The sequence below is a fragment of the Astyanax mexicanus genome, chromosome 13, assembly GCF_023375975.1.
Source record: "Astyanax mexicanus isolate ESR-SI-001 chromosome 13, AstMex3_surface, whole genome shotgun sequence".
In the NCBI taxonomy this organism is placed as follows: domain Eukaryota; kingdom Metazoa; phylum Chordata; class Actinopteri; order Characiformes; family Acestrorhamphidae; genus Astyanax; species Astyanax mexicanus.
Window position 1 is genome coordinate 13768505 of NC_064420.1, and position 12741 is coordinate 13781245.

Genomic DNA, 12741 nt, shown 5'->3' on the forward strand with positions numbered 1-12741 from the left:
ACAGCTCTGATCCCAGATCAGCTTTCACCCTTTATTGCTGCCAATCACGACCAAAGAATCTTTGAATAAAGAATCTTATCTGTGACAGACAGATCAGCATTACCTCATAACAGTATTGCACTGATTCCACAACATTATGCACCAATATTGAGAGTTATTTTTGAAGTTTTTACACAATACATTGTAAAACAACACAGCATTTTGTGCCACAACTTCCCACTACAAGATTATTAAATCATTAAACAAAATCACAAATTTGTCCAACTCAAAATCACAACGTTCACCTCTTTTTCGAATGATTTCCCCTATTTTACACAGCGAATTAAATAGAACCAATGGGAAGAATGTGAGACTGACTGACAGAAAAATTGAATTATTTTTTTTTAATAGGGAATGGATTTGCTTTCAGGCAAACTGAGAAAAAAACAGGTTTGAACCAGAAATCATACATTTTTCATTAGACATAGTTGTTACACTTTTTTCACTGCATACATTTTATATCATCTCAAATAAGTTCTATTTGTTTATCCAAGTAATCTGAAGCACATTTACTCAGTAAATATTTTATATTATTTATGTAACTTAATCTATCAATTAACGTCTTCACAAATTATTATAGTATAATCCTGCTTTAAGTGTCTGTGCTGATAAATCCAGCTGCAGAGAAAGTAGTAATTTGCTAGGTAGCGGAAGGTAGTTTGGGGGGAAAGACTACACTGTGACACATTTTTACAAGGATAAGAAGATTAATCTGTGTTTTGACCTCTACCTTATTCTGCCTTGCTTTACCTCACATTGTAAAAATTAAAAAGTTGTGAAAACTTAACATTTTAAGGCAACTTACTGTACTAGAGTTTTAAGTTTTGAGGCCAACTCAAGTGTCTAAGCTCTGAAGAAAACTACATCCAATTGTGCCAACTTAAAATCTTTAGTTGAGATGTTCTACTAAAGGGTCAAACTGAGCATGTGCAAAGTAGTAAACTTGGCCTTAACTAGGGTTCAACTTAAGTTTGTAAATTTTGCAAACATAGTTTATTTATTTAGATTAACTTTCAACAAGAAAATTAATATTGTTCATTGAGGCATTTTGTTTGCTACAGTTTATGGTGCAATTTAATATTTTTTGTGTAGCTGACTTCACTTCACTGAAATCACGTTTAGTTGAATATATACATATATTTTTTTACAGTGCACTCTACCTTGCTCTACCTCCTTTGCTCAACACAACTGTGTTAAAATACAATAATTATTGAATTTAACATGCATCTACTTAAATTCTACTAACTTGCTGCCAGAGTTTCTTAACTATCACACTGGACACGTGATTACTGGAATTGTTGAAGTTTTCAAGTGTCACCAATGGCAAACATAACTAAACTAATCAGTGTTTAGAATCAATTTTATCCATTTAATAAGTTATTTTTTTCTGCCTTCTCTTTCCACAGGGGGTTAACACCCTGTGTGAACGAGTGCATATGATGGAAAGTAAGAGTGTAGAAGTGAGAGAGAGAAGTTGTGTCGTTTTTCGGCTCAGATCCTTCAAGGCAGATCCTTTTAACTTGATTAAGACTTTTTTTTCTGACCTCTCGGGAGAATTTTTAAAAAACTTTAAGTGCAAATAACATGAGCGGCCCGTCCGCGCCGTGCCAGAATCCCTTTCCTTTTCAAAATATTTGCTTTGGACTCCGGCCCCCTCCATCAGACAGCGCAGGCCGCTGCAGGAGCCGAGTGACGAGGATGCATGATCCACCACCGCAACGCCTCATTTAGGAGTGTGCGAGAGAGAGAAACAGAGAGAGAGAGAGAGAGAGAGAGAGAGAGAGAGAGAGTGTTGCTGGGAGCAAGGCCCCTTAAAGACTCTGTTTAGCCTGTCTATATATCTGCTAATGTCCACGCTAGCGTTTAGCGTCCGGTCGTTAAGTCGTTGATCTCCACACATGCTGACTGTTCCAGTAAGGGTCATTTTCATTGATTACTTTCATCTGTTTATGAGGAAACTGAATCATTTCCACTTTTTTATTGTGTGTTCTCAGGTTGATTCAACCAGTTTTAGTTTCTTATCATGGTTTTCTAATTTATTTGACAGGAGCCTTGTAATGACAATAAGCTTATTCTGTTTATTTAAGATAAAACTGTTATTTCACCACAAGGGAAACTTCTATAAATTGATAGGGAAGTGTTTTTTTTTACCTGCCTAGCCCTGTGTATGTTGTGTGGTGTTATCTTGAGTGAGGTTGAAGTTTTTGACAGTTTTCAAAGTTTGTAAATAAAACCTAAACTTCTGGGAATACATCCTAGAGGACATTACTAACAACAGTGGACAGCGATTGAAGTGGAAGCTAATGATCATGACCGGCGGTGTCTGGCTAGAAAAGCCACAGTCAAGTGACTCTAACAGAAACCAGAAATCACATTCACATTCAGTGGAGTACACCCAACACCTTATACAATAAATGTACATTACCTTAATAGTATTTGATCATTGTAATATCGTCCATTTTACTTTTTTGTATGTCTGTTCACATACATAACATTAAACTGTATTTTAGCCAGATATGCGATGACCAGTGCTTCAATAAATATGATTAAGTTGGCTTCAGCTTTTGAGCAAGAACCCTTAAATTTCACAGGATAGTAGGACTTATATGAGCGGAGTGTGCGTATGCATTTGAAAATGGTTTGAAAAGGTTTGAAAATGTTTGGAATGCTTTCAAACAGTTTTACAGGTCACTATTTTTAAGCTATAACAGTGGAATTTTGCAAATGCATAGAACCAGTTGTTATGTTTTATATAATCAGCGTTCTGAATTAATCTGATTTACGGTTACACATCAGCTGTCTTTTCACTCTCTTTTTCTCTGCTTCTCTCTCTCTACTTCTCTCTATACTTATCACTTTCTCTCTCCTTCTCTCCACTTCTTATTCTCTCTACTTCTCTCTACTTATCACCTGCTTTCACTTTTCTCTCCACTTCTGTCTCTATCTGCTTTTCTCTCTCCCTTTTTTTCTATATCTCTTTTTCTACTTTTCTCTCGCACTCTCTTTCTTTCTCACCCTCTCCCTCTGTTTCTCTCTTTCTTCCTCAGTACTTTTCTCTCTCTATTTGTCTCTACTTCTTCCTTTTCTCTGTCTTTATATTTTTCTCGCTAGACTTCTCTCTATTTTTGTTTCTGTGCTTGACATCCTCTTTTAATTTCTCTCTTACTCTCTGCTTTTCTCTCTGAGATGTCCTAAAGAATCTGTTTATCATTGGGTCAGAGCTGTTTTGGTGATGTGTTGATGTTCATCATTTTGCAGCATAATGTTGGGCTTTCACTATACCGGATGCTGATATGTCTCATGTAAATTGACCACAGCCAAAAGGTGTTCCTGGCATGCCGTGATCAGGACCTACCAGAAGATTTACAACAAGCTCATGAAGGTCCCACCTCACATTCTCTAATGTAAAGGATTGTACTTGTTGTTTTGGGGTTTAGATAATTGCACCCAGGGACTGTGATGCGAGCATTTCCAGTAGTGGCTCTCAGTCTCCCAGTTTAGAAAGAATGTCATGATGGCAATCATCTAGGTTATGGCTTATGGTTTATGCAGTGCAACCTTGATGAATAAATCTTACCCCTGTCCCATTGATTCTTGGGGCCATCTACCTGCATACTGGGCATACTGTCCTATTTTCAGTGAAGCTCATCGTCAATGTATAGTCTTTCCCCTGGCTACATTCCCCTAGGTATACATGTGCATCTTAAGTTATGGTTTATGGTCTGGTTTCAGTGTTGAACTATAGAAGGGCAAGAAAACCCTTTCTCTGCTGCTGAGAGTGGATTTATGTTGGCTAAAGGCTACCATATTAGACATGCTTTATCAGTGGTATATACAGTAATTTGTAGTCCCTTTAAACAGTATAATCTTGTAAAATCTTGTGTTGTATGCCAGTGTTGGGCAGATGAAGATGAGCAGCAGTGATTGAGGCTTCCAGAGGGAGGCGAAGGTTTGAGGCTAAGCTTTTATTCTTGCTTAGGGCTGAGAATGCTCGGAATAGGAAACCCTATCCTACACGCTTCCCAGACTGGACAAATAGACACCAAATTAGTTCCGCATGACAGCTTATTAAGAGCAAGCTTGTGTATATAGCCTCGTATTGATGGTATGAGACTACCACAGGGATTGGGTTGCAGCGTCACCCTCCGTTACAGAGACGCACCACTCTGGAATGGCCAAGAGAGCGCTCAACACACACACATTTACACAGAACATTCTAGAACAAGTGAACATGTCAGTGTTTTAACGTAATTAGTACCATTTGTCAGTGATGTGTGTGTGTGTATGTGTGTGTGTGTGTGTGTTTGGTGGGTTTATCTGCTGTAGCGATTTGTTGAGAGAAGCCAGCGAGCAATAAAGAGGCTGAGTGATGTCCCACTCCAGTATTTTTCTTGCTGTCTTTCTCAGATTCATGTTTAGAGTATTTGAATGATTCTGGTTCTCTCGAGACTCGTTTATTCCGTACAAATGGAGATGATGAGTGAGGCTAATGTTGCAGAAATCCCAATAAAAATGTCTGTCTCCGCGCTTTGGCCCAGCGTGGTGCATGAGAAGAGAGGGTGAAGAGAAGAAAGCTTCAGTAGTCGGCTGTCTTCAGCACTGTTGCTATGTCTGTTAAAAGCGTCATGCCAGAAAGCCATTCCAGAAGCTTCCAAGAATTTTTGTCTGAATTAAGTTAAGAATAGTCCTGAAGTTGGCTCAAATGTTTGACCTGACAACCTGCAAGGCGATTCCACCTCTTACTGGGTGGATTATTCCTGGTTCACACTACTGGACTTCTTGAGGTCATTGTGCTGTTCACACTGCATGTCTGATTGGCAACACTTTAAAATTACACAATTTTTCATCTCGGAAAATCGCAGACTCATTTGACTGCTCTATAAACACACATTTTGAAATGAGAACACAAGAACTAAACACATTTAAGAACTTGCGATGCCATGCAGAAGTTGATGGTTGTACATGTGATTCTCTCTCTATGCGATACCATCGACTGTATGTGATTGCAACTCCTGACTCACAGTCGTCGACTGGTCTAGATATTAAACCTGCTAGATCATTCTGCATGGGCAATGCTAACCAGTGCAGGCTTTCTGTTTTTTGATGTAGCATAACTGGAAATCAGTGTTCACCTCTGAGAATGTTCACCTGTCTTGTGATAGTTCCTCAGAGAAGCACATGCTAACCTTGACCCTTTGAGTACTGGTAGCATTGTGTGACAGACTGAGCCCTAGCTAATGCCATGGTTAAAGTAGTATAAGTGGTTTCTTAAACCACCTTAAGGGTTTCTCCACAGTTTCAAATTAATAAACCACTAAATGTTCCTCAAGGGCAAGTGACTAAATGTGAGATTTAGACTGATTTTTTATTACAATATGACTTAAAGCATCAGAGGCAAAGATAAAGCCAGGGTTCTTGCCTGGGTTAACAGTAACAGACTGATAACCCTAGGTAACCCTGATAAGACTAGGTAACCCACAAAAGATAAGTTTATTTGTATATTATATTGTATTTTTCACACTAAAAATGTATTTTTCACACTTAAAATCCTTTATTTTCCCAAAAATCGTAGGTGCACCTTATAATCCGGTGCACCTTATGTATGTATTTTACCAGTCAGGTTGTAAGAAGCAGTAAAGCCACTCCGCTGAAGTACAGGGTTATACAGGAGTTTCAGTTTAGTTCATATGTTTTGTTTTGCACTCCTGCAGAAGTGTCAGATTATAACACTATTTTAAAGAGATGAAGGTTATAAGAAACAAAAAAGTATAACAAATTTAGACGCCATTTTTACTGTGCTACACATGCAGGCCAAACATCTTGGCATGGAGTAATAAAGGTTCCCAATAGTGTCCTGCAATAATCCATCCTATGCAGCTTGAATATTCTCAGCAGACACCCAGGAGATGACCTGCTGCCATTTTGATTCATTTTATGACACCTTTGCCGTTTTTGGCACTGTTCTATTGATGTGATGTTATAGCCAGTCATCGTAATGGTCTGTATGCATGTAGTCCTGCGTAATGCAGCCATCTGCCAAAAGTACTGGCACTAACAGGATGACATGAGGAGGGCATCACTGCTCGCTGAATATCTACAGCTGTGGCTGTTGGATTACTCAGTGTATGACAAACAAACAGTCAGTTCTTCTTCTCTGTGTTTCATGTAGGTATCCCAGATCCTTCACATAAGTGACACATGAGTTCTTCTATCCACTTACACCAACAGTGTGCCATAGCTAATTCTAATTGTAGGCCTATGATGTGAACCCTTTCAAACTTTTGGATTCATAACTGATATAAAAGGTTCAAACCTGTCCAGAGTATTAAGTGATCGAAAGTGTCAATGTCGATTTAAATTCAGTATGTTTTGAAGGTTTATTGGGGAATATTGTTTCAGTTGGAACAGAGTGTAACAGTGTGTTAAAAAGCTTTGTGTAAAGGCTGTACTTTAGCATGTTTAGCTCTCTCTCACTGTGAGTTATTTATACAACGGCTGCTGCGTTTCTCAACCACATTCAAAGTATCCTTCAGTGACGCAATGGCCATGAAATGCAGCCTTCTACTGCTAGATCCTTCAACTTTATGTTGCTTTTCACACACTAAATGTTTTAGGAGTGGATTTTACACTCAAAATATAATGTGATTGATTTTACTTAAAAATATAGTGTAACTTGTGTCAAGCTTATTTTTAATTGAAACCCACTGAACTTTTCTGTATTATTTCATTAAATTACTGCTTCTCCAGTCAGTGAAATTAAGCATAGATATAAAATTTGCAAATACTTCGTTACCTTACTTACCATATTTTTCACAATATAAGGCGCACTTAAAATCCTTTAATTTCCCCAAAAGTCGTTAGTGCACATTATAATCCGGGGAATCTTATGTCTAAATTTTACCAGTCAGGTTTTAAGGAGCAGTAATGCCAGTCTGCTGAAATACAGCATTATACAGCGTTTTCAGTTTAGTTTTCAGTTCTTAAGCACCGAGGCAGGAGCAGTATTAGCATTAGCTGCTAAACGTGCTAAGCGTTAGCGCTTTCGCTGTTCAGAATTGAGTATATCGGACTATAGCCTGCAAGTTTACAATGTTAAAACAAGCTACGTGGAATGAACCGCTAACTAATATCACCCTGGCATTCTGGAACATTCAGGGTCCCTCAGTGTAGCGCTGACGGTTGCATTAGCAACAGTTAGCGGCTAAGGCTAATTCTCCAGCCTTAGTACTAGAGAAATTTGGGAATCTAAGGTTATTGTTAATAGACAGAAGCAGTTTACTCACCCACATAAACAGTTTTCAGGAGAGAATTCTGTGTAGATTAACAGCCAGCGCTCATTTGACTTTGAAAGAAAATATTTTTTGAGAATTAGATGATCCATGCAGAGTCTCAAGAGAACCTGAGGCAAAAGTCCCAAATAATCTTTTTTAATATATTTTGCATTGTACTAAAATACATTAATTTTCAGTGGGCACATATGCAGCTGTAACAGGCAGCCTAGTGCATCCCAATTTCTTAAATTTTTTAACATATTAATATAACATTATAGTCATTATGGCTTTAATTAAAATGTGTTTTGCGGAGGGGTGTGATGCACTACAGGCTCCCGTGGCACAGCCCAAACTTTTGCCCTTAATGGCATGTTTTCCCCTTATATTACTTTTACATTTATACTTTATATTGTTTAGAAACCAGTACTTTTATAGTTTTACTGGAGTAAAAAGCTTCAGTTGATACCCCAACTTCTACAGAAGTGGTTTAAACCCTAGTATCTGTACTTCTACCTGAACAATAAATGTCATTACTTTCAACATCTCATAACACTCTTTCTATTTTCTCCTCCTGCAGATGTGGACGAGTGTTCTGAGGGTAACGGAGGCTGCCAGCAGGTGTGTGTGAACATGATGGGGAGTTACGAGTGTCGCTGCAAAGAGGGATTCTTCCTGTCCGACAACCAACACACCTGCATCCAGCGGCCCAAAGGTGCGTAGCCAGATCTGGACTTATTCACCAATGCTGCATTTGATCCATCTCTTAGGTGGACAGACAATTTAAACTAGGGCTATAAGATAAATAGTAAAGCAGCTCAGCAATATGTACAGGATAACCTGCGGCCACATGTGCTACTATCTGGCAGACTTTGTTAGATCCCTATTCTTTAAATGAAGAGGCTCTGCCCACTCACACCTGATTGTCTTCCCATTGATTGAAAACACCTGACTCTCACTTTTGCCACTTAAAAATATATATTATTGGATCATTTTCCCCAGTAAATAAATGACCCAGTATAATATTTGTGCCTCATTTGTTGAAATGTGCCTCACTTGTCTATTGTGCAGCATTGCTTTTTATTTCGATCATGTTATTGCAAACACACAGCAGCCAAGCTTCTCTCCAGGCCTCATGTCCTGAGATCTGTCTGGTCTACTGAACCACCAGTGTTTGCCTTTCATAAGAGTTGTGTTATTCAAGGGTTTCTAACGTCTGGATTGTGTGTTTTAAACGCTGTTCCTCCAATAATGAAAGAAGCAAAGCCATTATTGTGTTTCTCTCTCTTTCCCTTTGTCTGTCTCTCTCTCTGTCTCTCTCTCTACACTCTGATGGATCTGGGCTAATAAATGCCTCTTGTTAATCTCCCATATTTCTTGTTAATATCAGCTTTATTGCTCCCAGATTAAAACCTCTTGGACAGAGCGGTTAGAACAGCGGTAAATCCACTCTCCCCTCCTTCCCTCCCCCGAGCGGAGGAAGACGGAGCCATTACAGCGGGGAAAAAAGTGATGTATTTCATTTACCTGATTCAAGTACGACATCGTTTCCACATGAATAAAATATATTACATCAACGTAAATTTGTCTTCCAGTTTTACTGGCTCTTGGCAGTAATTGTGTTGAGGTAATATATTTTCTTCATGTGCAAATGATGCGTATTAGACTCAGGCTAATTCAGTCCTTCGCTTTTTTTCTGAGTCATCTGCTTGCTATTATAGCTCATAGAAAGGGGGAGGAGTTAGGACTTTTGGGGCATTGGGACGCTGGACAGAGGCTGTGATGTCATCTTTTGTTTTCTGCTGGATGATGGATTGGAAGGCCTGTTGGACGTAAATCTCAATGTCTTTCTTTTGATTTGAGATGGAAAACGACTTGTTGCAACAAAACTTTTGTTGAGCAGCCTGTGTTGTCATAAAAGTTATGGTTTGGTGGTTAGCATATTGTTCATAAGACATGTACTTTAAAATGAATAACTTGGTGAAAAATATCTTATTTACCTCAACTATACCACAAATATACTCAATTAAATAAGACATGATTGGTGTCTACATTTGGCATTTTAGTTTTATTAATTTTTAGTTTTTTTTTCCCATTTTATCCCATTTTGGTCCCAAATTTGCAAATACACCACCCACTCCCCCATCATCACTAATGCCCCCAACACTAGGACACTCCAACACATGTAAAGCCAGTGCAGTGGGTCATTTACACAGGCATGGTGGTGGTGTTTTTTACGGTATGTATCCGCTTTAATGCATGTTGCCATGCAGACTCGGCTTGCCGCGTGTGGGCGTGTCCGTAACGCTTTTTAATTTAAAGAAAGCAACAGATGTAGTCAACCATACATTTGAATATTTTTTTGTTTTTAATTAACCTTACTGTAATCTATAGTTCTATAAATCCATATTCCGCCATTTTCTGCTTATCTTCTGTGTTTGAAAGATGGCTGTTCTGTGTGTGTGAGACTCGTATGTGTGTGAAGTCACAGCCTGCTGTTCCCTGATTGGCTAGACGCAGGGTGGCCACTGGATTCATTTGAATAAAGTTGAGCGCTGTTGAACTTTTTTTGCAGGAGGGCGGGGCTGCGTTCAACGCAACCTAGCATTCACCACGTCATGCTGTGGCTCTCTCCATTGAAATGAAAAAGATGTGTCTGGGCTTATGTGCCAGTGGACACCTACTGTTAGTATATGTTGTGCTGGTGCAACAGTCATTAAATTACAGTAGCTAGTTATTTGTAGCCTATATCTGATATGAGTAACTAATAACACTGATGAAAATAGATTTTGACCAGGATAGACTAAGGTTTTGTTTGATTTTGATGGCTTAGCTGGTCTACATGCATAATCATCCTCACCAGGCTGGTTGACCAGAATGACCAAGCCATCTAATGGGAATTAGCAATGTCTCAGTTTAAAATAATAGTAAAATGAAACAAAAATTAAGATAATAACAATCAACAAAATGTATAATCAGTGTATTCAGTTCACTATGGTAGGAACTGTTAGAAGGGGAATCGTGTACTGTTCTTCAGCTGCAGAGTAACCAGGCTGGAATGTTGCCTGGACCTGTGAGCCGGAAGTGTGTGTCACTGCAGTGTTTCTGAGTCTCGACAGCAGCCCAGGTTCTGGTGTGACGTGATGGGCTGTCGGGTCAGGCCAAGTATTCCCTCTCCAACACCTTCTCCCATAACCACGCAATCTCTAGCTTGTAAATGTCTTATTCCACCTTAATTGATGCAACAGCAGTTACAGTTACTGCTGCATGATTTAAGGTGGAACAGATGAAAAAACAAGAAGCTAATTAATATAACTTTAATTCATATCGCTGAGGAAATAGAGGTGAATGATAATAAGTAATTTTCACATTAAAAAGAGATACCATGTTCTTTACTGCCTCTCTGTCATCAAAAAAGACTGAGTCCCACAGAGCACCACTCGAGGCTTCTAATGAGGCTGTGTCTTTTTTATTTATGTATTTTGACAGTGCTGCATCAGGTTCTTGAATGATTGGGTAACACTCGAAAACAAGGGGTAGGGTACAAATTAGAAATATAATTAAAACATTTTATTGTCCAGTGCCTGGAAATCTGGGAAATGCAGTTTCAATTCCTCTCAGTGGTTTGTCCTCATTTTCTTTTTAAGCCCTAGTTCTTCTCAGTGTTGTTCTCGTGCTCTTAAGAAGGTACAGAGCATTTAGAATGGAGAATTTACATGGGAAAACATAGTGAAATCCCTCTCTCAGAAACTGCTCATTAAAAAGTTTTTCTGTTAAAGGCTTGGTTCCTCTCAGTGGGTCTATTTTGTGGTATTTGACAGGTTATCCTTTCAGTTCTCTCTGTTCCTCTGATTGGTTGTATCTCTTTTTGTGTTCTTGTTTCTCTCAGTGTTACATCTATATGCTTGTCTCTTTCAAATGTTCTATATATATAACAATATAATAATATAAATTATTTGATATGATCAACTTTTGTCCCCCTTTAGAAGTTCTTCCTTATGGTCTTATGGAGTTTTTTTTATTTGGACTCTTGGTTCCTTTTTTCTCTTTTTAGTATTTAAGAGGATCTCCTTTGAGTATTGGTTTCTTTCAGGATAATAATTGTGCTCTTTAGGAGCCTTGGTTCCTTAAAAAGATTATTTCTATGAGAGGTTATCTTATTGGTTTCTTGTTTCTCTTAGTGTTTCTTATTTGTGCTTTTTCAGAGATGCCTCTTTGAAATGTTCAACCTTTGAGTCTTGGTATTTCTCTCCAATTCTTCCTCATGCTCCTACATGAGTGTCTCTATCTGAGTCTAGGCCCCCTTTAGTAATTCTTCCTCATGGTCTTACAGAGATTTCTCGTTTGGACTCTTTCTTCCTCTTTGTAGGTTTTTTTGTATTTAAGAGTTTGTCTGAAGTATTGGTTTCTGCCTGGGATTCGACCTTGTGCTCTTTTACAGTTTCTCCTTTTAGTCATTGGTTCCTTTCAATTATTTGTTCCATGTGAGATTATAATTTCTCGCCATTATACTCTTCAGAGTTTCTCCTTATGAGTGTTGGTCTCCCTTAGAGACCACATGTTCTCACAGTGGGTCTTTTTTGTGGTATTTGAGAGGATCTACTTTAGGTATTATTGTTATTTAGTGATTCATTCTCATGCCTTTTGAGAGGTTCTACTTTTGAGTCTTTTTTTCTGAGAGAGAGTATCTCATTTTAAGTTTTGGTTCTTCTCAGTGGGTCTTTTTGTGGTTGATTTTTAGTGATCTATTGTCATGCTAGTTTTGAAGTTCTCCAAATTATTGTTTCTTTAAGAAGATCCTTTTTTGAGTTTTGGGTATTTGAGTGGTTTAACTTTGATCATTTTTGAGTAGTTTCTTTCTGCTTGTGCTCTTTGAGAAGTTTCTTTTTTGAGTCTTGGTTCCTTTGGTTGATTGTTTCTTTAAGATATTCTCTTTTAGGGTTAGTGTTTTTCTTCATGCTGTTAAATTGATTTTTCCTTTTTCCACTTTTTTCTTTATGCTTTTAATACTTAGTTCTTCATAACTAGACAAATGAAGCTTGTTATCTAATAATAGTACTGCAGAACAACGGACTAACTAAGCAGTTAATTGGTTAAATGTTTTTTCATTTACACCAAAACATTTGTAGCCATTAGTGACTGTGATGTTAGGAATCTCACATTGCCGTAGTGATTAATTCCTGGAAGCTGATTGGTTTAGTGGATTGCCTTAAATTACCAGGACCTCTCTGTTCTGACGCCTTCAGTGTAAGAGCGGCATGTGAACCCTGCTGCTGTCCGCACGGCGCTGCGGGAAATATTTACTTAGGAATCTGAACCTTACACACACACACACACACTCACACACACACTGACCTGCTTCCCTCACCTCAAAGTCACATTTGTTTCCAGTAGAAGTGATGGGCCTCTCTGCCCTGGGTCTCACTGGAAATAT

At 38.4% G+C, this 12741-nt stretch overlaps 1 protein-coding gene across 2 annotated transcripts in view; it reads left to right on the forward strand.

The window, feature by feature from the left end:
- scube3 (signal peptide, CUB domain, EGF-like 3) overlaps positions 1-12741 on the forward strand; it is a 147964-nt gene that overhangs the window by 58123 nt on the left and 77100 nt on the right. For both annotated transcript variants that reach the window (XM_022677573.2, XM_022677574.2), the window contains exon 4: positions 7888-8022. In XM_022677573.2, the coding sequence (XP_022533294.2) occupies positions 7888-8022 (135 nt within the window). The remainder of the gene's footprint in view (positions 1-7887; positions 8023-12741) is intronic.